At 44.0% G+C, this 18627-nt stretch overlaps 1 protein-coding gene across 3 annotated transcripts in view; it reads left to right on the forward strand.

The window, feature by feature from the left end:
- The first annotated feature begins 523 nt into the window (after positions 1-523).
- EDRF1 (erythroid differentiation regulatory factor 1) overlaps positions 524-18627 on the forward strand; it is a 41307-nt gene continuing 23203 nt past the window's right edge. For all 3 annotated transcript variants that reach the window (XR_002823812.1, XM_004374975.2, XM_023730052.1), the window contains exons 1-13: positions 524-917; positions 2814-3022; positions 4105-4171; positions 4844-4969; positions 6004-6128; positions 6378-6534; positions 10598-10699; positions 10976-11097; positions 11781-11892; positions 14489-14636; positions 14712-14820; positions 15193-15304; positions 16940-17203. Coding sequence is in view for 2 of the 3 variants with exons in the window: in XM_004374975.2 (XP_004375032.1) it covers positions 810-917; positions 2814-3022; positions 4105-4171; positions 4844-4969; positions 6004-6128; positions 6378-6534; positions 10598-10699; positions 10976-11097; positions 11781-11892; positions 14489-14636; positions 14712-14820; positions 15193-15304; positions 16940-17203 (1761 nt within the window). In the remaining variant the exon portion in view is untranslated. The remainder of the gene's footprint in view (positions 918-2813; positions 3023-4104; positions 4172-4843; positions 4970-6003; positions 6129-6377; positions 6535-10597; positions 10700-10975; positions 11098-11780; positions 11893-14488; positions 14637-14711; positions 14821-15192; positions 15305-16939; positions 17204-18627) is intronic.

An 18627-nucleotide genomic window follows, 5' to 3' on the forward strand; every position in this document is an offset into this window, starting at 1 on the left:
AAGGTACACGCCCCATTCTCAACATTCCTTGAGCGTCCCCTCTCTGCCGGCTGACCTCCTTACTACCTAAATCACTGGAGTCCCTGCCCTGTGTGTGGCCCCAGGAAATCCTGTCCCTCCTCTGTTTCCCCTCCAGCAGGAGTTCTTGTGGCGTAGCGCCACATCCATCACCAAACTCCCGCACCTTTCAAAACCTGTTCAGGAGCCACCTTGTTTCAGCGCCGCTTGTCCCACAAGCCCTGCCGCCTCGGTGTCAGCTCGGCTCCTGCACCTAGGACGCCGGGATTGTGATGCAAGGAGAGGACGCCGAGTCAGGGACCGCGGGGTGCGTTTCGATTGCCCCTCACTTGGGTGCGCCTTTCCTTCCTGGAAAGAGGCCCTTAAGGCTGGGAGGGAGGAGTTCTGAAACTTTATTAATCGGTAGGTAGGGAGCGATGACGCCCTCCACGCCGACTTACCCCCCAAGTCCACTTCCCAACGACTATTTGCCAACAAAGGCCAGCGGTGTGCCGGGGGTGGAGCTTGGGAGTCAGATACCGCGAGAACTGGTGTCCCAAAGAGGCTCTGACAAGCGCAGGCGCACTACGACGCTTCCCCCCGCCCCGCATCGCGGCAGCGAAGGTGGCACCCGCAGGGAGAGGTGGGGCGGGCCTCTGGAACAAAGCTCGCGAGATTTAATCGTGTCACAGCTACTCCTTGCCGTCAGGGACCGGAAGTGCAGAGGGTGGGACGTCTTTGGCGCTTGCTCCACTGAGGTTGCTGCGCCGCCGGGCCCGGGTTCCTGGTCGCGGCTACCCTGGGCCGAAGTGATGGGGGACCTCAAGGAGGCCGAGGCCGAGGCTCCGCCGGCCGGGGCCGCTGCTCGGGGAAGGCTCAGCCTTCTGCCGCAGGGAGAGCCCGAGGAATCTTCTGCACAGGTGAGTGCGCCGCGGGGCGGAGCCAGCCAGGTGCCCGGAGCTGCGGGCCCGCACCGCCGGGCAGCGATGTCACGGTTCCCGGCAGCTTCTGGCACCTGCTCCACGCCTTCCTGGCAACCCCAAGATAGGGAGTGGAAGCCCGTGTGCGGGTCGTCAGGGATTCAGGGATTTACTTGCAAGTCATCCGTATCAAAAGCAGTCCTGGCTTTGGTTAGACTCGATCTCGGATCGCAGGGAGTGTACGTGTCAACCTGCAGCTCCAAAACAGGGCCCAGTCGTGCAAACCTGGAGGCAGGACAGTATGTCCGCGAGGGCCTCGCCGAGAGCGTGACTGTGAGCTCGTTCTTGAAGGGTGCAAAGTGTTTGCCAGGCCGCAGAGGGACAGCGTTCGAGAAGGTTAGATAGTGACCCAGACCCCGAGCTTGCTTGGGGGTGTGCAGATGAAGACTGTGAGGAACCCTGTGTGCCTTGCTGTGAATTTAAGAGGTTCAGAGTATCTTTTTTTTTTTTTTTATTATTGTACTTCAGGTGAAGGCTTACAGAACAAATAGTTTCTTATGAAACAGTAGTACACATATTGTTTTATGACATTGGTTAACAACCCCACAATATGTCAACCCTCTAACTTCTCAACCTTAGAGACCTTTTTTTTGGTGAAAATACACATAGCCAAAGATATACCATTTCCAAAGTTTCTACATACACAGTTCAGTGACATTGACTACGCTCTTCCAGTTGTGCTGTTATTCTCACTTAAGATGAAGGCTTACAGAACAAAATAGTTTCTCATTTAACAGTTACTACAAATGTTGCCCTATGACAATGGTTAACAATCTCACAACACATCAACAATATCCTTACTCAACCTTAGGTTCCCTATCACCAGCTTCCTTGTCCCCTTCTGCCTTCTGGCCCTTGTCACTGGACTCCTGTACCTCGTTAGTCTCATTTGGTTTTATGGGGCTGTCCACTCCCAGGCTGAACGGTGAACAAGAGGTTCAGAGTATCTTGTCTGATGAACCGACGAGTCAATTACTGAACGTTTCCTTTAAAAAAAAGAAAACAAAAAAAAAGCCCCAGATAACTGACCACAAGCTATTTTTTAAATGTCTGTGTTATTGAAATCAAAATACCTCTTCTTTAATACTAAACCAGAAAACCAAACCTATCGCCGTTCGCTGTCCTTGAGTTCCAGAGCCGTGGTAGCACAGTGGTTGAGAGCTCAGCTGCTAATCAAAAGATCAACAGTTCAAATCCACCAGCCACTCCTTGGAAACCCAATGGGGCAGTTCTGCCCTGTCCTATAGGGTCACTGTGAGTCGGAACTGACTTGGCAGCACCTAACAACAACATTGCCATCCAGTGGATTCTAAGTCATGGTGACCCCAAGGTCCCTGGGTGGCTCAAGCAGTTTGCCATGGTCTGGCAACCTAGTTTGAACCCATCCAGCCACTACTCAGAAGAAAGGACTGGTGAACTGCTTCCCTAGAGATTGTAACCTAGAAAACCTATGGAGCAGTTCTACTCTACCCTGTAACACTTGGGGCCTCCATGAGTCTTTAATACGAAACAGGCTTTATTCAATTTAGTGTTTAGGTAGCATGATACTGTTAACTCCCCTTGTTTCTCCATCAGTGTGAATACATTTAAAAAATAGAGTGGTTGGCCTCCTTCCTAGCCAATAACCACAGCTGTTGTACTTGACTATCTTCTTTCTTTGAAATTATGTGGGGGAAAAAAGCTAAATAAATGTGACATCTTCTGCTTCCCACATGTTTATTAGTAATATGTGGCATACTTCCTTACTAAGCCTGATGCGGGTGTTTGTGTGTGCGTAAAGGTGGGGTTTTAATTCCAATTAATGCTCATTGAAGTTTCATTCGATACGCTAATTAGGGATCGGCTGTATTCCTTGGAGGCAATGAAGTGAAGAGCCGAGCCGTGGTGAAATACTCGTCCGCACCTGCTCGCACAGCGTTTGCCCGCCTCCAAGAGAAAACAGACTTGAAGCTCCCACCTGCCAACTGGTTACGGGAGAGTGCCAAACTTGGGCCAGCAGGAACTACCATTCTTGGCAATAGTAAGAGAAGCAAGCCGTTTTCAAGGTAAATGTTAAGTAAATATTAATTGAAGGCATTTTTACCTGCCCTTCTGTCCTCCTCAAAACTTTAATTTGTAATGCTCATCAACTTGCCAAAATTTCTCTTTAGAAAAAGATCTGATATGACTTTCAAAGTCCTTTTTTCCTCCCGTATTAAAATTATAATGTGAAGATTTTGATTGTATATGCTGTCTTCTTTCCAGTCTACATCATGTTATTAACAAAGCTGAGTTTTGATCACTAAAATTCCATCAGCCATATAATTTTTAACCAATTTGCGTGCCTTTTGAGTATTTAAATACAAAGAATCAGGGTGATGCCTGAGGAGGAAGACCTTTAACAACACCCGATGTGTCCTGTGGAGTTTTTCATTAAACGAGGGTGGAGTGTCTGGTCTGAGAAAGCCTGCTGTAGGAAACCCAGCGTGTTGGGTATTTAAAGTTGAGAGAGTGGCCTGAGGTCCTAGAGGAAGAAAAGAACCTGAAAGTGACTCCCTGCCACTTACTGGCTGAAGATGGTGACGACGTGTACCTTCCAGGCTGGTAGACTATAGATGTGCCTCACAAGGTACCTGACAGAAGTCTGCTGCTCTTTGCTCCTTCTGGCCAAATTGGTGTCATACATTTTTTTAAAAAAAGAATTGTACCTCACTGGGGACACAGTCCCCAAAACTAAAATCCTGACACCTTTTTCTGGTTTTATTTTTCTTGTCTCCCCGCCTGAAAAGAATAAAATCTTGAACTGGCTGTTTTCTCTTGGAGATTTTTGGGTCTAGTGATTACAAAAATAAAAATAGTGATTAAGTGATTTTATGCTAATTGTTTCTTAACTAATTGCTTCTAATGATCATGGCTGTATTTCATCAAATCTAAGATGTCATTGATTTTAAGACACATGATTATTTTTGTGCCACTAAGAAGGAGAAGCCAGCCAGCTGTAGTGGTGCTATGCTTCTTGATTTTCAAGATGTTAAAGTGTGGGGAATGTGTATCCTGGAAGCAATGAAATGCAGTACTCTATTTTTAAACTCTCCTGGCATCATTCTGAGCGTGCCCTTTTAACCCGTGGCCCTTTTCCCTTTGTTAGTTTTGGTATGGCGTACGACTTTATTGATTCGGTGGGAAATGACGTGGATGTTGTCTCTGACTCTGAAGTAAGTGTCACTTACTGCTTAATGCAGTTCTGGGCGTGTTCTGTGCTAGGTGTTTTCTGTCCTGCTCTGTTTTGTCTTAACTGTTAGTCTAAGAGATGGATGATTAAATAAGATAAAACTATCTCATTGTTGAACACATTTTTGGTTATTAAAGTAGCATTCTTTACTACATCTCTTTTCTTTAAAGAGGAGGATACAAACCCCAAAACACTGGCAGTGGTAATAATATTAATATTCATATTCTAATAATCGTAATTAAAACTGATGATAACGTTTGGGATTGTCCTGTATCTGCTACCTGTTGAGAATTAGAAATGATGATTCTAGTAAAGTCTGCCAACTGTAGCTGGCCAGGTGTATCTGATCTGCTGAAAGTCCAGGTCGTCGCAACAGTGTGACCTATACCTGCTTGACTTTGAGAAATTCTGTCGTATAAAAATAAACATTTGACCGTCATGTACATTGACGTAGTATTATTCATAACATGTAGGTATTTCTGGCTTTAAAGCCCTGTCTTCCGTGTGTTTGCGTGTAGCTCTTTGTGTGAAGTACCGTGTTTGTAACCTTAAGGAAGTAAGCCTTATTACGCATTTAAATTGAATAAAGTTTGAAAGATCTGAAATCATAATGAAAAGGTCTTTCTAAACTATTTTTCCTTCTAATTTTTTTCAGAACATTAAAAAGCTCCTGAAGATTCCATACAGCAAGTCCCACGTGAGCATGGCAGTGCACCGCATAGGAAGGACGCTCTTGCTGGACGAGCTCGACATCCAAGAGCTGTTCATGAGGTCCTCACAGGTAACACTGGGAAACGACCACAGGCCTGTTGTTCTAACTGCTTCAGACCACTGGAAACACGAGCTTGTTTCAGAGAAAGGCCAAAGTGGAAAAATAGTAGAGTGCTTCAGCAATCAAGGAATGAAAAGTTTCACTAAAGATAAAGCTTTAAAATAAAAAAAAACAGGAGAGAGAAAGAGAGAATGGGGAAGAAAATTACTTTATGGACACCAACAGCCAGGATTCTTACAAGGGAAAGAAAGAAACCACTGAAGAAAGTTGAGAGAAATCTATAGACGTTGAAGGGATTAGCTTCAATTTTGAAAAATCCTTTGATGTCTCCATTAGAAAGATTCATGAAACATGGCTCCCAGGAAATGGGAAAAACGTGAAGTTATTCCCGTGACTGCATAGTTAATCAGAATGAGTTGATTCTCTCAAAGCAAGGCTTCTCAAACTCCATGCTGGTGAAGGACTCCCATGTGTTAACGATTGATACTTCTGTAAACACGCTAGCTGTGCTGCAGTGATGTAAAGTTCCTCAAGGCTTGTGTGCCACCCTGTCACGGACCCTACCATTGCATAGGCCACTCTGTAAAGAATATTCCTGCAATGCTTTGATGAAGGAAAACAAGTTCCAGTTATTTAAATTGATACTTGAGATAAATGCTTTCCCCTTTGCAAAGACCAGGGCTCAGTTCAGTGTATACGCACGTGCAAGGCACCATGCAGGTCTTGGGATGTGATAGTGAAAACTCCACAGTCCTTGCTTAGTAGCTTTGGGTCTACAAACATGCCCGGATCGTTTCAATACTCTGCATAGTGGGGCTTACCCCAGGTGCGAGAGAAAACATGGAGAGCTTGGCTTAGGGCAAGGAAGAGGGCAGGGAAGTTTCTCACAAAAGGTGATATAAAGTGAAGCTAGAATGTTGAGTATGTCCTTATGGAACAGTGTTCAAAAAAATACAGAGTGTTTCCAGTAGCAGAGTAGTTGACGACAGATTGTTTGACTACATGCTTGCGGTATTTATTTAATAATTTCTTACGTTATTCAGACTGGAGATTGGACATGGTTGAAAGAATTTTATCAAAGACTTATTGACCAGAAGTGGCAGAGAAAGAAGAAGAGCAAGGAGCACTGGTATCAGAAGGCTATCCTTTCCAAGTTTTTATATTACAGGTACTTCGCAACTTGTTTACTTTTATCTCAGAGTTAAGAGGAGAAATGAAATTCTGCTCTAAAATTTAATTTGGAACTTGTAAAGGAAATAATCTAAGTTTTGCCACTGTGACATTGTTAACCTTCTCTTATATTGCTTTTGTACAAGATGTATGTTTAATTACAGAATCTAGTTTTTAAAAACCGGTAGACTGTTACATAAAACTAATTTTAGCAACAGTTTGATGAGTCTTATTTCTGATTGGCTAGTATCAGTGGTGATGGAGCTGCTCAGCCCGTCCCCTCTGCAGCAGACCAACAGGGATCGTCCAGTCCAGCTCAGACAACTGATTCAGAAAGGGCTTCGTGGCCCGCCCCTTTTGAAGTACCTTCTTCCGTTTCAGAAGATCCCAGTGCTTCTAATCAGGTCAGTTAGTACTTAAGTGCCAATTCAGCGGTAAGACCAATTGTCTTGTTAATAAAAATAGATGAGCAGGAGGAAGAATAGCCTATTAATTTACTTCTAAATGGGGTGGGGGAGTACTTTATTTAGTTTTCCAAAATAGAATTTATAAGAACTGTTAAATGAATAAATGAATAGCTACGTCATTTTTTTTTTGATTAAATAATTCAGAATATTTTCAAGTTTTCACTACCATTTTAAATAGCTTACAAGTGTATTTATCAATACTGATTATCTCCCTAAAAGTATTATAATATGTAATATAGCTAGCAGTATAGTGTATTTTTAATTATATGTAGTAAATCCAAACCAAACCCACTGCCTGCAAGTCGATTTCAACTCATAGTGACCCTGTAGGACAGAGCAGGACTGCCCCACAGGACAGAGCAGAACTGCCCCACAGAGCTTCCAAGGCTGTGAAACTTTACAGGAGCAGACGGCCACATCTTCCTCCTGTGAAGTAGCTGGTAGGTTCAAACTGCTGACCTTTAAGTTTGCAGCCGAGCGCTTAACCAGTGTACCGCCAGGATTCCTTTATATGTAGTGAGTACCTATCAAATATTAAGAATTGCAGGTCTGTTCATAACTTAAATACTGACTTTCTTACCTTAACTCTTAGATAGTTAGATCTAAAATAGCCCTTAAGGTTTTCTGGATGAAGTTCTTGAATCCTTAACCTGTGTTCGTGTTATAAAACCTATAGAAAGGAAGAGAGAGTAGAATGTTGTCTATTCTGTCTCTTGTATTCTTGGTTTCTTCTTATTTCTTGTTTGTTTATTTTCGTCCTTACAGTGTCTATCAAATAATAAAATAACTCTGTAGATGTAAGTTGTGATGTGTCTTTTTTCAGGAAAATATATCGATAACTTGAAGAAGATAAAATAAGATCTTTAACTTGGTGAACTGTGTTTTTTCCTCTTGTTATATGTTTACACATATTGCACACTATTTTGCCAGATCATTTCTACCTTCACAAAGTATAGGGTTCCAGGAAGCAAGTACATTTAAGTTCATTTTACTATTAGTAGGTTTTAAGATGGAGAAACGGTCTCCTAAAACTATGTAATGCATATACATTTCTTCCAAAGGTGGGGAAACGAAGGAAAAGAAAGAAGTCCTTGTAGTGGTAACCACGGCGGGTGGGGAGGTGTGTGATTGAGAAGGTGGGTGCTGGGCTGTCGGCAGTGTTTCACCTCCTGACTTTAGTAATGGTACATGGGTGGTTGGCTTGGTAATTGGTCATCGTATTTTATTTTGTTTCGTCTACTTTCCTATATGTGATTATATTTCACTAAAGGAGTTTTAGAAGTGCTTTTAGTGTTTCTTGACTTCAACACCCACACCTTACAAAAAGGGCCACACAGTACTCCTCCCCTCTTCCCCATCTCACCCATCGCCCGGTCTTATCTATCCTCGCCACTTGTTTAAGGGTTGTTGAGAAAAATCCTGGAGGCGTTTGAGGATTTGTAAACTTGCACGTGGAGGAAGCAAACTGGCATTATTAACATCTCTTAGGCCAGGTACTTTGAAATACGTGTGAACGTAATTTTTTTTTCATCCTTGGAGCTGCCATATCTAGTTAAGTATGAATGATACCGTTTTACAGATCAGCTAAAGCTCCTAAAAGCAGATGCTTGTCCATGGCTTCATAGCTGGTGAAGTCTGAGCGAGGGTTTCAGCTCGGCTCCTTCTGCATGCAGACCTGTTCTTACAGCAGCACTATACTCTGCGCGTCCTCCAAACATGTTTAGGAGGACCTTGTACTCAGTCGGATTGTCTCAGAGCTAGGCTGACATAAAATGAGTCTTTCATGGGATAGTTATCTTATAATACTGCCTAGTACAACATTTAGTGATCTATTTTTTTTTTTTCCCTAAGCTGTCACCTCATGAATACTTGTTCCCAGAGCTAAACTGTTAGATGCCTGTATTTAAGCAGTGATAGAGGTTAAATAGGTACTTGTGATGTGGCCTTGAAGCCAAACCTTTATGGAGAACATCGAGACCTTTGAAACCTAGAACTCAAATCCAACAAAAGCAACTACCTGGTAAATATAATTTTGGGACTTGGTACATAGGTTGACAACTTGTCTGTATAAACAAATAGTAAAAAAGGAGTGTGAAGTTCTGTTATTTGAACTTCTTACGGAGAAGGCAAGACACATCAAAAGTGGGAGATATCGTCCCTGTGCCGCAGTTGCACACGCTTACCTGTGCAGGCAGGTGCTGAGCCTATCGGCGTACACGTGGAATAAGCAGCACACAGGTGCCTGCCCGTGTTGGGGTCTGCCGGGCACTGACATTAAAGGTTTAAAGTAGTGTTGCTGTTTAGCCACCATAGAAATTGTGATATCACTTAACAGCAGTTGTCCTAATGTTTGGAAAATTGAATGGTAGTTTACCCAGTGTCGGACATCCCCCTTCCCAGGTGCTTTCCAACGTGTATTCCACAGAATGTATTAAGAACAGAAAGTGTCCTGAGATGAAGTAAGATTAGGAAACACCAGATTATACAGAGGTAAAGTAGATTTTTCTACTGTAGGACCTCTTAGAGTCGTTTTTAATGCTAAAAAACATTGCTGCTCCCCAACAGGGACCATATAGTAAGCAGCAGTTTTCAAACTTGACTCTGGGAAGTTTTCATTTAGTATCCCAGGGACTGGTATCATGTGAAACGCACATTGTTGTTAGGTACTGTCAGCGCGGTTCCAAACTCATAGCGACCCCGTGTACAACAGAATGAAACACTGCCCGGTCCCGCACTATCCTCACAGACGTTGCTGTTTGAGTCCATTGTTGCAGCCACTGTATCAGTCCATCTCTTTGAGGCACTTCGTCTTTTTTGCTAACCGTCTACCTTACCAAGCATGATGTCCTTCTCCAGGGACTGGTCCCTCCTGATAATATGTCTAAAATATATGAGACTAAGTCTTGACATCCTTGCTTCTAAGGAGCATTCTGGCTATACTTCTAAGACAGATTTGTTCATTCTTTTGGCAGTCCGTGGTATATTCAGTATTCTTCGCCAACACCATAATTCAAATGTATCAATTCTTTGCTCTTTCTTATTCATTGTTCGTCTTTCACATGCATATGAGGTGACTGAAAATACCATGACTTGCTTCAGACGCACCTTAGTCTTCAAATGACATCTTTGCTTTTCAATACTTCAGAGGCGTCTTTTGCAGCCGATTTGCCCAATGCAATACGTCATTTGATTTCTTGACCGTTGTTTCCATGGGCATTGATTATGGATCCAAGTAAAATGAAATCCTCGACAGCTTTAATCTTTTCTCCGTTTATGATGATGTTGCTTATTGGTCCCATTGTGAGGATTTTTGTTTTCTTTATGTTGAGGTGTAATCCATACTGAAGGCTGTGGTCTTTGATCTTCATCAGTAAGTACTTCAAGTCCTCTTCACTTCAGCAAGCAAGGTTGTGTCATCTGCATAACGCAGGTTGTTAATGAGTCTTCCTCCAATCCTGATGCCACGTCCTTCTTCATATAGTCCAGCTTCTCGGATTATTTGCTCAGCATACAGATTGAATAAGTATGGTGAACGGATACAACCCTGCTGCACACCTTTCCTGACTTTAAACCCTGCAGTATCATGACATCAGCGAAACATATGTTAAGAAATGCTAGAGATTATTATAAAGATAAGTGTCTTTTTAAAACATGACTGAGGTTTCTTAGGAACATTTAAATTCAGTAGAGATGGGGTGGACTGAAAGAGCAGTGGTACAGTCACCAAAAAAAGAGAGAAATGAAAAACTTTGAAAGCTTTCATCTTTATTATCTGAGTAATACCTGTGTAAATAGGATTAGTTTATTATGGTTGCTGTGGAAATTAAGAGCTGAAGCGAGCTATCCCATGATGAGAGTTAATGATTGATTTGTATTAGTCCTAATTCACAAAAGTACATTTGAGGTGTCTGCTTTGAATGTTTCTGTTGTACTCTTAAAAATGGGCCATCTTGAAGCAATGACGGCAGCAGAATCACCCTTATGCTTGCACTTTTCACAGGAAAGTGAGCCTTTTGAACCCTCATACATAGTGGGGCATGTGGCCTCAGCACCCAAAGAACAAAACCTGACTACTTTATTCAATGACGGGGAGAACAGTCAGGTATGCTTTCCGTGGTACCCAGGCCGAGACGCCTAACCCCCAGGCGCCTTCATCACTCACGACGCGTCTGAATTGGAGCTGGTCGGGAAAGAGTCCCCTTGGTCCTGGAAACCACTTTCTGAAGCCTCCCTGTCGCCTCCCGGCTCTGTGACTTTAATTTCCTTTGTTCCCTGTGTCTTTTCCTTTTTCTAGTCTTTTTGGGGATCACGGGGGCGGGGGGAGGAACTATGGCTCTTCTGATCATTATAATGTTTCGTATTTTATTTCAAATCAAAGGGTCTTAAAAATGATTTTGTTCGGAATATTTTGTGGACGTTTGAAGATATACATATGCTGGTCGGCTCCAACATGCCTATATTTGGAGGAGGCAGATATCCAGCGGTCAGTTTACGTCTCAGGTAACCCAAAATTATACCCTTCCTTGATTTTAAATTGTTTAAGTTCTTCCTTCAGAGTCAGTGCTCCATCTGCCTTCATTTAGCTAGTTAGGCACCTCCTCTTTTTCTAGGTTTTTTCCCCTCCCCCCCGACTGAAATGGCCACAGGAAGGAGGGCGGTATTTATCAGCAAACGCTGAAAGCTCTATAGCTCCGTCTTTCTTCTAGTTCTTAATTAAATGGACTGGCCTGTTCTTACGTCTGAATCTACAGCTGTGAGAACACAGCAGAATGCATTTAATCACTTCAGAGAGTGGTTTACCGGTTTCCTGTTAACTCCCTGTGAGCGTTTTCCTTAGTGCTCCAGCTTGCCCATAGCAGCCAGTGCGATTGTGACCCAGGCGTTGTCACGTGGGCTGGTCAGTCTCGCACCTCAGCTTGTGCGAGGAGCGTGGAGCGTCCTCACAGCCATCTGCCGCATGATTCCCTCTCATTGACTGAATCCTTATGGGTAGCCAGCCAGAAACGGCGAACAGCTTCCGGAAGTATGTGAAACTCTAACACACCCACTGAGCCCCGTGTGCGTACCTGGCATTTTCCATCTAGGGAGAACAGATTAAAACATCTAAATGGGGGAACGTCTCAGATGATCTGTGATGGAACATCCTTGTTAAACCAAATAACAGTAGAAATGTATATTTTCAGGGATAACAACAAACCAATTAATGTGCTAACTGGAATTGACTATTGGTTGGACAACTTGATATGCAATGTACCAGAGCTTGTGATGTGCTTTCATGTCAATGGAATTGTGCAGGTAAGATACAGCGTCACTCTTGTCTGATGACCTTTCCAGCGCACAGTGGCGCACGGGGCACCTCACCAAGGCTTTTAAGGCCCCTCAGGACTAAGGTGTATTTTAGACAGGGAGGAGAGCTGCGAGTAAACTGAAATGTGAATGTGTTCGCTCTTAAGTTGATGTCAGAATTCCAGATGTTACGAGAGCATACCCTCATAGGTAATTTGGGGGAAGGTCATAAATATACTGAAACCTACATTAGTAGCTGTAGAATACCCATTTTTAATGTCAGACACCTACAGTAATTACCTGAAAATGTATTTCTTCAGTATACAAATATCTACTGAGTTTATTCAGAGTTCTGGTGGGGAAAAACACCACTGAAAAAATTGCACACAGTAGATAGCTAATTTCGCAAATTACTTATGGAGCACGTACTGTTTATAAGGCACTTTGTCCTCATCCTAAATGCTGGAGGAAAACAAAGACTGAGATTTCGTTGTTACTCAGCTGTGACCTATTAGAAAGTCAGAAGAGGACGGCAGGAGAAGAGACGTAAGTATCAGAAGCATAGTGTGCACTCCGAAGTCTGGATGTCAGAGGCGTTGAGATCGCTTGTTTTGGTGTGAAATAAAGGCATCATGGGAGAAGTGACATTTTTAACTGGGTCTTGAATAATCACATCTAAAAAAAATAAAGAGGTGTATTTTAAAAGGCCATTGTAAGTAAGTGAATGGAGAATGGTGATGAATCCAATTTGTGAAACATAGGATTCATGTAACAGAAGAGCTGGAAATAAGGTTGGAAGAATCATGGCCAAATAATGGAAAATCTTGAATGTGAGACTCAGGACTTTGGCCTTGGTGTTGTTGTTGGTGATCTGCTATCAGAGAAGGCTTTGCACCTGGGAGGTAAAATGCATTGTGTTGGAATATTATTATAGAGCAGACGGGAGATTTGGAGACCAAGACTGGCTAAGCATTGCACCACTGTATTGAGTAGCGTCATATACGTAAACTGCAGAGGAGATACTAACAGTCAGCCGTGGTAATAACCGCTGGCACTTACTGAGTGCCTGTTTTGTTTCAGACTCTTCACTAAGCAAGTGCATTACTGATTGGATCTTAGCTACCTGTGTGCTGTTATCTCCTTTTGTTAGAGAGGAAGACTGAGGGGGAGGGAGCCCAAGTGAGTTGTGCTCGGGACTGATCGTGGCAGTGTTTCAGCTGGTCTGAGGCCATTGTCCTCCAGCCCAGTGATTCTTAACCTGCGATGTGCATCAGAGTCACACGTGGCCTCTTAGAAAACACACCTGCTTGGGCCCTCAGTCCTCTGGGAGAGGTGGGATCTCTTTGGAGAGCTTTGTGGGTGATGCTGATTTGGGCCTTGATTGAGAGCCACTGTTACACCATCAGGAGCCCTGGTGGTGCTGTGATTAAGTGCTCCACTGCTAACGAAAAGGTCGGCAGTTCGAATCCACCAGCTGCTCCTTGGAAACCCTATGGGGCAGTTCTGTTTTGTTGTATAGGGTTGCTATGAGTCGGGATCGACCCAGCAGCAGTGGGTTTGGTTATACCATCACCCTAAAAGTGGCAACGTTTAGTAAAAGGCCATTTAGTGGTGGGGTGTGAGGTATTGGTGGGGGCAGGGGGTGAGGAAGAGTCAGAGGGGACCCCAGCTGTTCAGAGGCTCGGCTGAGACGGGGCCTTGAACTGGGTCAGGCAGGGAGGGTGGCAGGTGTTTTTCACCATGTGTTCAGTGTGAGAAAAGCATAAAGATGCCCAGTGAGCTTTTTGAAATTTCAGCCTTTGAGAGGATGGGGCTCAAGACATGAGCGGAGGCACCATCTGCCTGGCTCCTGTTAGATTTCGTCACCAGAGGAGTCCACTAGTATCAGACACTGGATCTTTCTTCACACGGGTGGGGGCGGGGGGGAGGACTTTCCCCACACGGGGGGCAAGGGACGGGCCTTTCCCCTGCACGGGTGGGGAGGGACAGGCCTTTCCCCCATGGGTGGGGAGGGAGAGGACTTTCCTCTGCACGGGCTGGGAGGGACGGGCCGTTCCCCCATGAGTGGGGAGGGAGAGGAGGTTCCCCTGTACAGGTGCGGGGGGACAGGCCTTTCCCCCATGCGTGAGGAGGGAGAGGACTTTCCTCTGCACGGGTGGGGAGGGACAGGCCTTTCCCCTGTGGGTGGGGAGGGAGAGGACTTTCTTCTGCACGGGTGGGGAGGGACAGGCCTTTCCCCCATGCGTGAGGAGGGAGAGGACTTTCCTCTGCACGGGTGGGAAGGAATGGGCCTTTCCCCCATGGGTGGGGAGGGAGAGGAGGTTCCCCTGCACGGGTGGGAAGGAATGGGCCTTTCCCCCATGGGTGGGGAGGGGGAGGATTTTCCCCTGCACAGGTGGGGAGGGACGGGCCTTTCCCCCATGGGTGGGGAGGGAGGGGCTTTCAGAGCAGGGGGAGAGCCAGAACGGTACAGTGTGGAATCCAGGAGGGCAGTGCTCTAAGGAAGGAGATGATCAGCAGCGTTTTCCTATTTGGTTGCTTTTTAATAAGAGAAGTGTCGCTGCCTAGGATTTCTCTTAAACTGCCTGCCATCTGTGTTTTACAGAAGTATGAAATGATAAAGACAGAGGAGATTCCCAATTTGGAAAATTCTAATTTTTCTACTAAAGTCATAAAGGATATTGCACAGAATATTTTATCGTTTCTTAAATCTAATTGTACCAAAGAAGGACATACCTATTGGCTATTTAAAGGTAAGTGGCTTCTTGAATGAACTAAATAATTCATTTGGGTGATCACTGTGAAATGAGGTTTGTTTTTCTTCCCAGCAAGTGGCAGCGATATAGTGAAGCTGTATGATCTCACAACTCTCTGTGAAGAGACCGAGGACAAATACCGAAACCCGTTCACAATGCCAGTGGCCGTCCTCTTATATAAGTGAGTACTCTAGGATTGAAGATGGAAAAGGAGTTAGCCTTACCTCTTGTATAAGTGCATGCTTTAAGAACTGATGATGAAAAAGGAGTTAGCCTTATCAGTTACAGTTTTAGAGCATTCAGCCATACCATCTAAGCCCAGACTTTTCAATACTTTTTAGGTTTGCATAGTTTAAAATATATATGTATGTATTTTTTAACTGTACCAAATGTACTCAGCTTTCCAGTGAAAACTGTAAATCTGTGGCGGTAAAGTACAGCAGTCAGTTATTTCTAATAGCCCAGATTCCCTTGGAAGTGAGAGCTTCCCTAGACTTGAGTCTTGTAGAGAACGATGAATGGGGAGTAAAGCTGATATAAACATTTCTTTTAGGGTTGCTTGCAACATGATGATGAAGAAGAATCAGAATAAGAAGCACTATGGGACTATTAGGACATTGCTCCTTAATTGTGTTAAGTTGTTGGACAAAGGCAGGCATCCTCAAGTAAGGTTAACATTATCTGTTCACTAAAAGCCGTTCTAGCATTGCTGCCTAGACAGTAAATGAATATTTCTGTTCATGTTGTGTAACTGCTACGTCTGCTGTGGTGGCTGTCCGCCTCTTGGAATATGCCTAATCTGAGCTGAGATATGCTATAGTGTAAAATCTCATGAATTTTGAAGTGTGTGTGTATACACAGTGCCTGTTGAAATGAGCATGTATATATTGGATTAAATATGTTCTTAAAATTCATTTCACCAGATACCTTTTTTAACACGGCTACCAGAAACTTCAAATTCCACGTTTGGCTCGCACTGCATTTCGTTGGATCGTGCAGCTCTATCGGTTCACAACTCACGTGATTCTAACATTGTGCTAGTTTTCTTTCACCACTGGAAGGCGGGAAACTTTTTAAGTATTTCTTAAAAGATCCACTTACACTAATTGGCCTTGTTTGTCACTTTGTTAGTATACATGATTCACGTTACATACTTCAGTATACAAAAGCGTCTCTTAAAATAATCTGTCATGCTTCCCACAGTTTTATGCTACTCTTACCCTCAATTATCTGAACTTGACAACTGTATTTTTCTGTATAAAGCTAGTTGTTCTACGCTATTTAAATTAGTAATATACACACTTTTTTTTTTTTAAAGATCCAAGTTGACTTTAATTGTTATCACATCCAGTTTGGGGGATATAGCTTATCCTAGAGACCAAATCCAGAGAAAAATTTTTGAAGAAAAGTGGCAAAACAATTTGTGACTTAAATATCTGCTGACCCAGGTAGTGGTGTTTAATGGAACTTGCATGGTTTACATGAAGGTTAGAGAATGGGGTTAAGACTGTTGAGTGTCTTTGATTATGAGTTGCTTAACAACAAATAATAGAGTAGATAAGTGGTAATCTGCTAAATTTAAGAGCTATCAGGATGGACTCTTCCTTCATTAGCTAGGGTTTTTCCTCTCCCAGAACCACAGATTGCGTAGTAAATATTAGTTGCGATTAAATGATAAGGAGCCCTGGTAGTGCAGTGGTTAAGTGCTCGACTGCTAACCGAAAGGTCAGTGGTTTGAACTCATCAGCCACTCTGTAGGAGAAAGATCTGACAGTCCACCCCCATAAAGATTACAGCCTAAGAAACCCTGTGGGGCAGTTCTACTCTGTCCTCTAGGGTCACCATGAGTCCGAATCAATTCGACAGCAGCAGGTTTTGTTAACAATAAACTCACATTAGCTCATAGGTTGTAAGGAGAAAATTGGCTTTTTCATTTGGTATGGCATGGTATCTTGCTAGTATTTTAGCTGTGTCATGCCATGCTTAAAGCTTTTGTCTGTCTCCACTGAGATAGAGTTGCCACCTTTGAGAGGGTTGGCTGGGGATGGAATAATTACAGGAAGTCAGAAGCAGCTCACCCCAGGAGGATTTTACAGAGCACACCCAGAGTGTTGGTAACTTGGAATGGGGAACCTCCTGTATGCTGCTGTTCATCCATTCTCCACTGGGAGAGCAGCCTGGTGGCAGGCCTCCTGCCCAGATTCGTCAGCGTGATAGTGCAATTTCTGCCTCTAAAGTGCTCAATGTGGATGACAGTCACACATGTTTTTTTTTCCGCTTTTTTATTTTCTTCTTATAAGATTATTGCTTCAGCCAATTACATGCTTTCAGAACTTTTTCAATTGGATGAACCTAAAAAAGAAGAAAGTTCAGAATCTCCTTTAAATGAGAACTCTGACGAAAGTTACAGCGAAGAGGAGGAGGAGGAGATGGTGGACAGCGATGAAAATGGGCCCTATAGCGCTGGAGCTGATCCATCAGAGGACAGCAAGGCGGTGGCTATAATCCAGTCTGTCGGAGAATTGTCAGTGCCTGAAAAATACAAATCCATCCATCAAATCAGAGTAAGCATCTTAGAATTTATGTTAAAATGTTGTCAGTGGAAAAACCATTGTTCATTATAGTTCATTAGGCTATCAGCCAGGTTCTCAATAGATGGCGTGACTCCAGTAAATTCATTGTCCTGGGTCGAATAAAGCCTTAGCTTTATGAATTCTAGAACTTGGGTTTATAATTGTCTCAGGGTAACTGACCCACGCATTATGCAAACTTACGGTGGACTGATAGGTAAAGCAGACATCAACGGAGTCATTGATACATGGGGGATTTTCCCTTCCAGCAGGTCATGTCGGCTCACCAGGCACATCTGTCCAGCTTTAGATTGCTGGGGAACTGGATAGACTTGCGTGACGGATGCAGAGTCAGAGTAGGAAAGGGTGTCTCTCTGGTCCATGTGTAGAGGGCTGGTGCGTTACCCCTGTGCTAGAGAGAGTGCATTTTCAGTACCCCTGGTCGTGGCAGCCAGATTGGACCTGCCCTGCCCTGGTCGGGCCGGAGAGCCCGCAGCAGCTCCCCACCCTTCAGGTTTCTCTTGGCGTAGGTTGTCCTGACTGTCCTCCTGCCGTCCATCTTTTTACAGACAATATGATGTTTCGGTTTTCTGAATTATCACTACTTTCCAGTTCTGCCTCCTTGTGGTTAGATCCAGGTCAGCTATAAAAGAGCTCTGACTGTTCCCTGAACTGAAACACGGTTATGTTTCCAGATCGTCTCTTGGTTTAAGCTCTGAGTTTAACTTCCGACAGAAACTTATATTGAAGGAAGCTTTTGAGCGGGCCTCTCTGTCACCCTAGTACATTGCCTGTCTTTCTGACTTCCTTTCTTTCCTTCATTTCCCCGCTCATATACCTTAGCCGCGCTGGCTTTTTTGTCTCTCAAGTGCATCGAGAGCATCCCCATCTGAAGGCCTTTGCATTTGCTCTTGTTTCTGCTGAAACATCTCTTTCCCGGACTTTGCGTGGCTGCCATTTTCTCAGCCTTAAGTCCTGGCTGAACTTCACCTCCTCAAGGAGACCTTCCGTGGCCTCTCTACCCCCGGGGTGTGCTGTCTTCATGCCACCTCCCCCGTCGCCCGATTTTCCTCTCCTTCATGGAGCTCAGCTGTGTCTGAAGTCCCTGTTTGTACGTGTGTGTGTCTGTCTCCCTTCACTAAAATAGCAGCTCCCTGAGGGTACGGACAGCTTTGTATCTCCCAGGTCTAGATAATGGCTCTCAGTGAACATGTCACTAAATGGCGACAGGAGAAAGTCATCGACTGTCCATTTCAATTTTAGTTCACTTTCAGCTCGCATCTCACAAGGGAGTAAAAACAACGTTTCTGATTATAAACAAAATGGATGACGAAAGTCACGTGTATTTGGGAAACTGCATTATATCCCAGGACCCTGGCCTTGTAGTGCTTGGATGACGAAAGTCACGTGTATTTGGG

This window comes from Trichechus manatus, unplaced genomic scaffold, assembly GCF_000243295.1.
Source record: "Trichechus manatus latirostris isolate Lorelei unplaced genomic scaffold, TriManLat1.0 scaffold00031, whole genome shotgun sequence".
Lineage (NCBI taxonomy): Eukaryota > Metazoa > Chordata > Mammalia > Sirenia > Trichechidae > Trichechus > Trichechus manatus.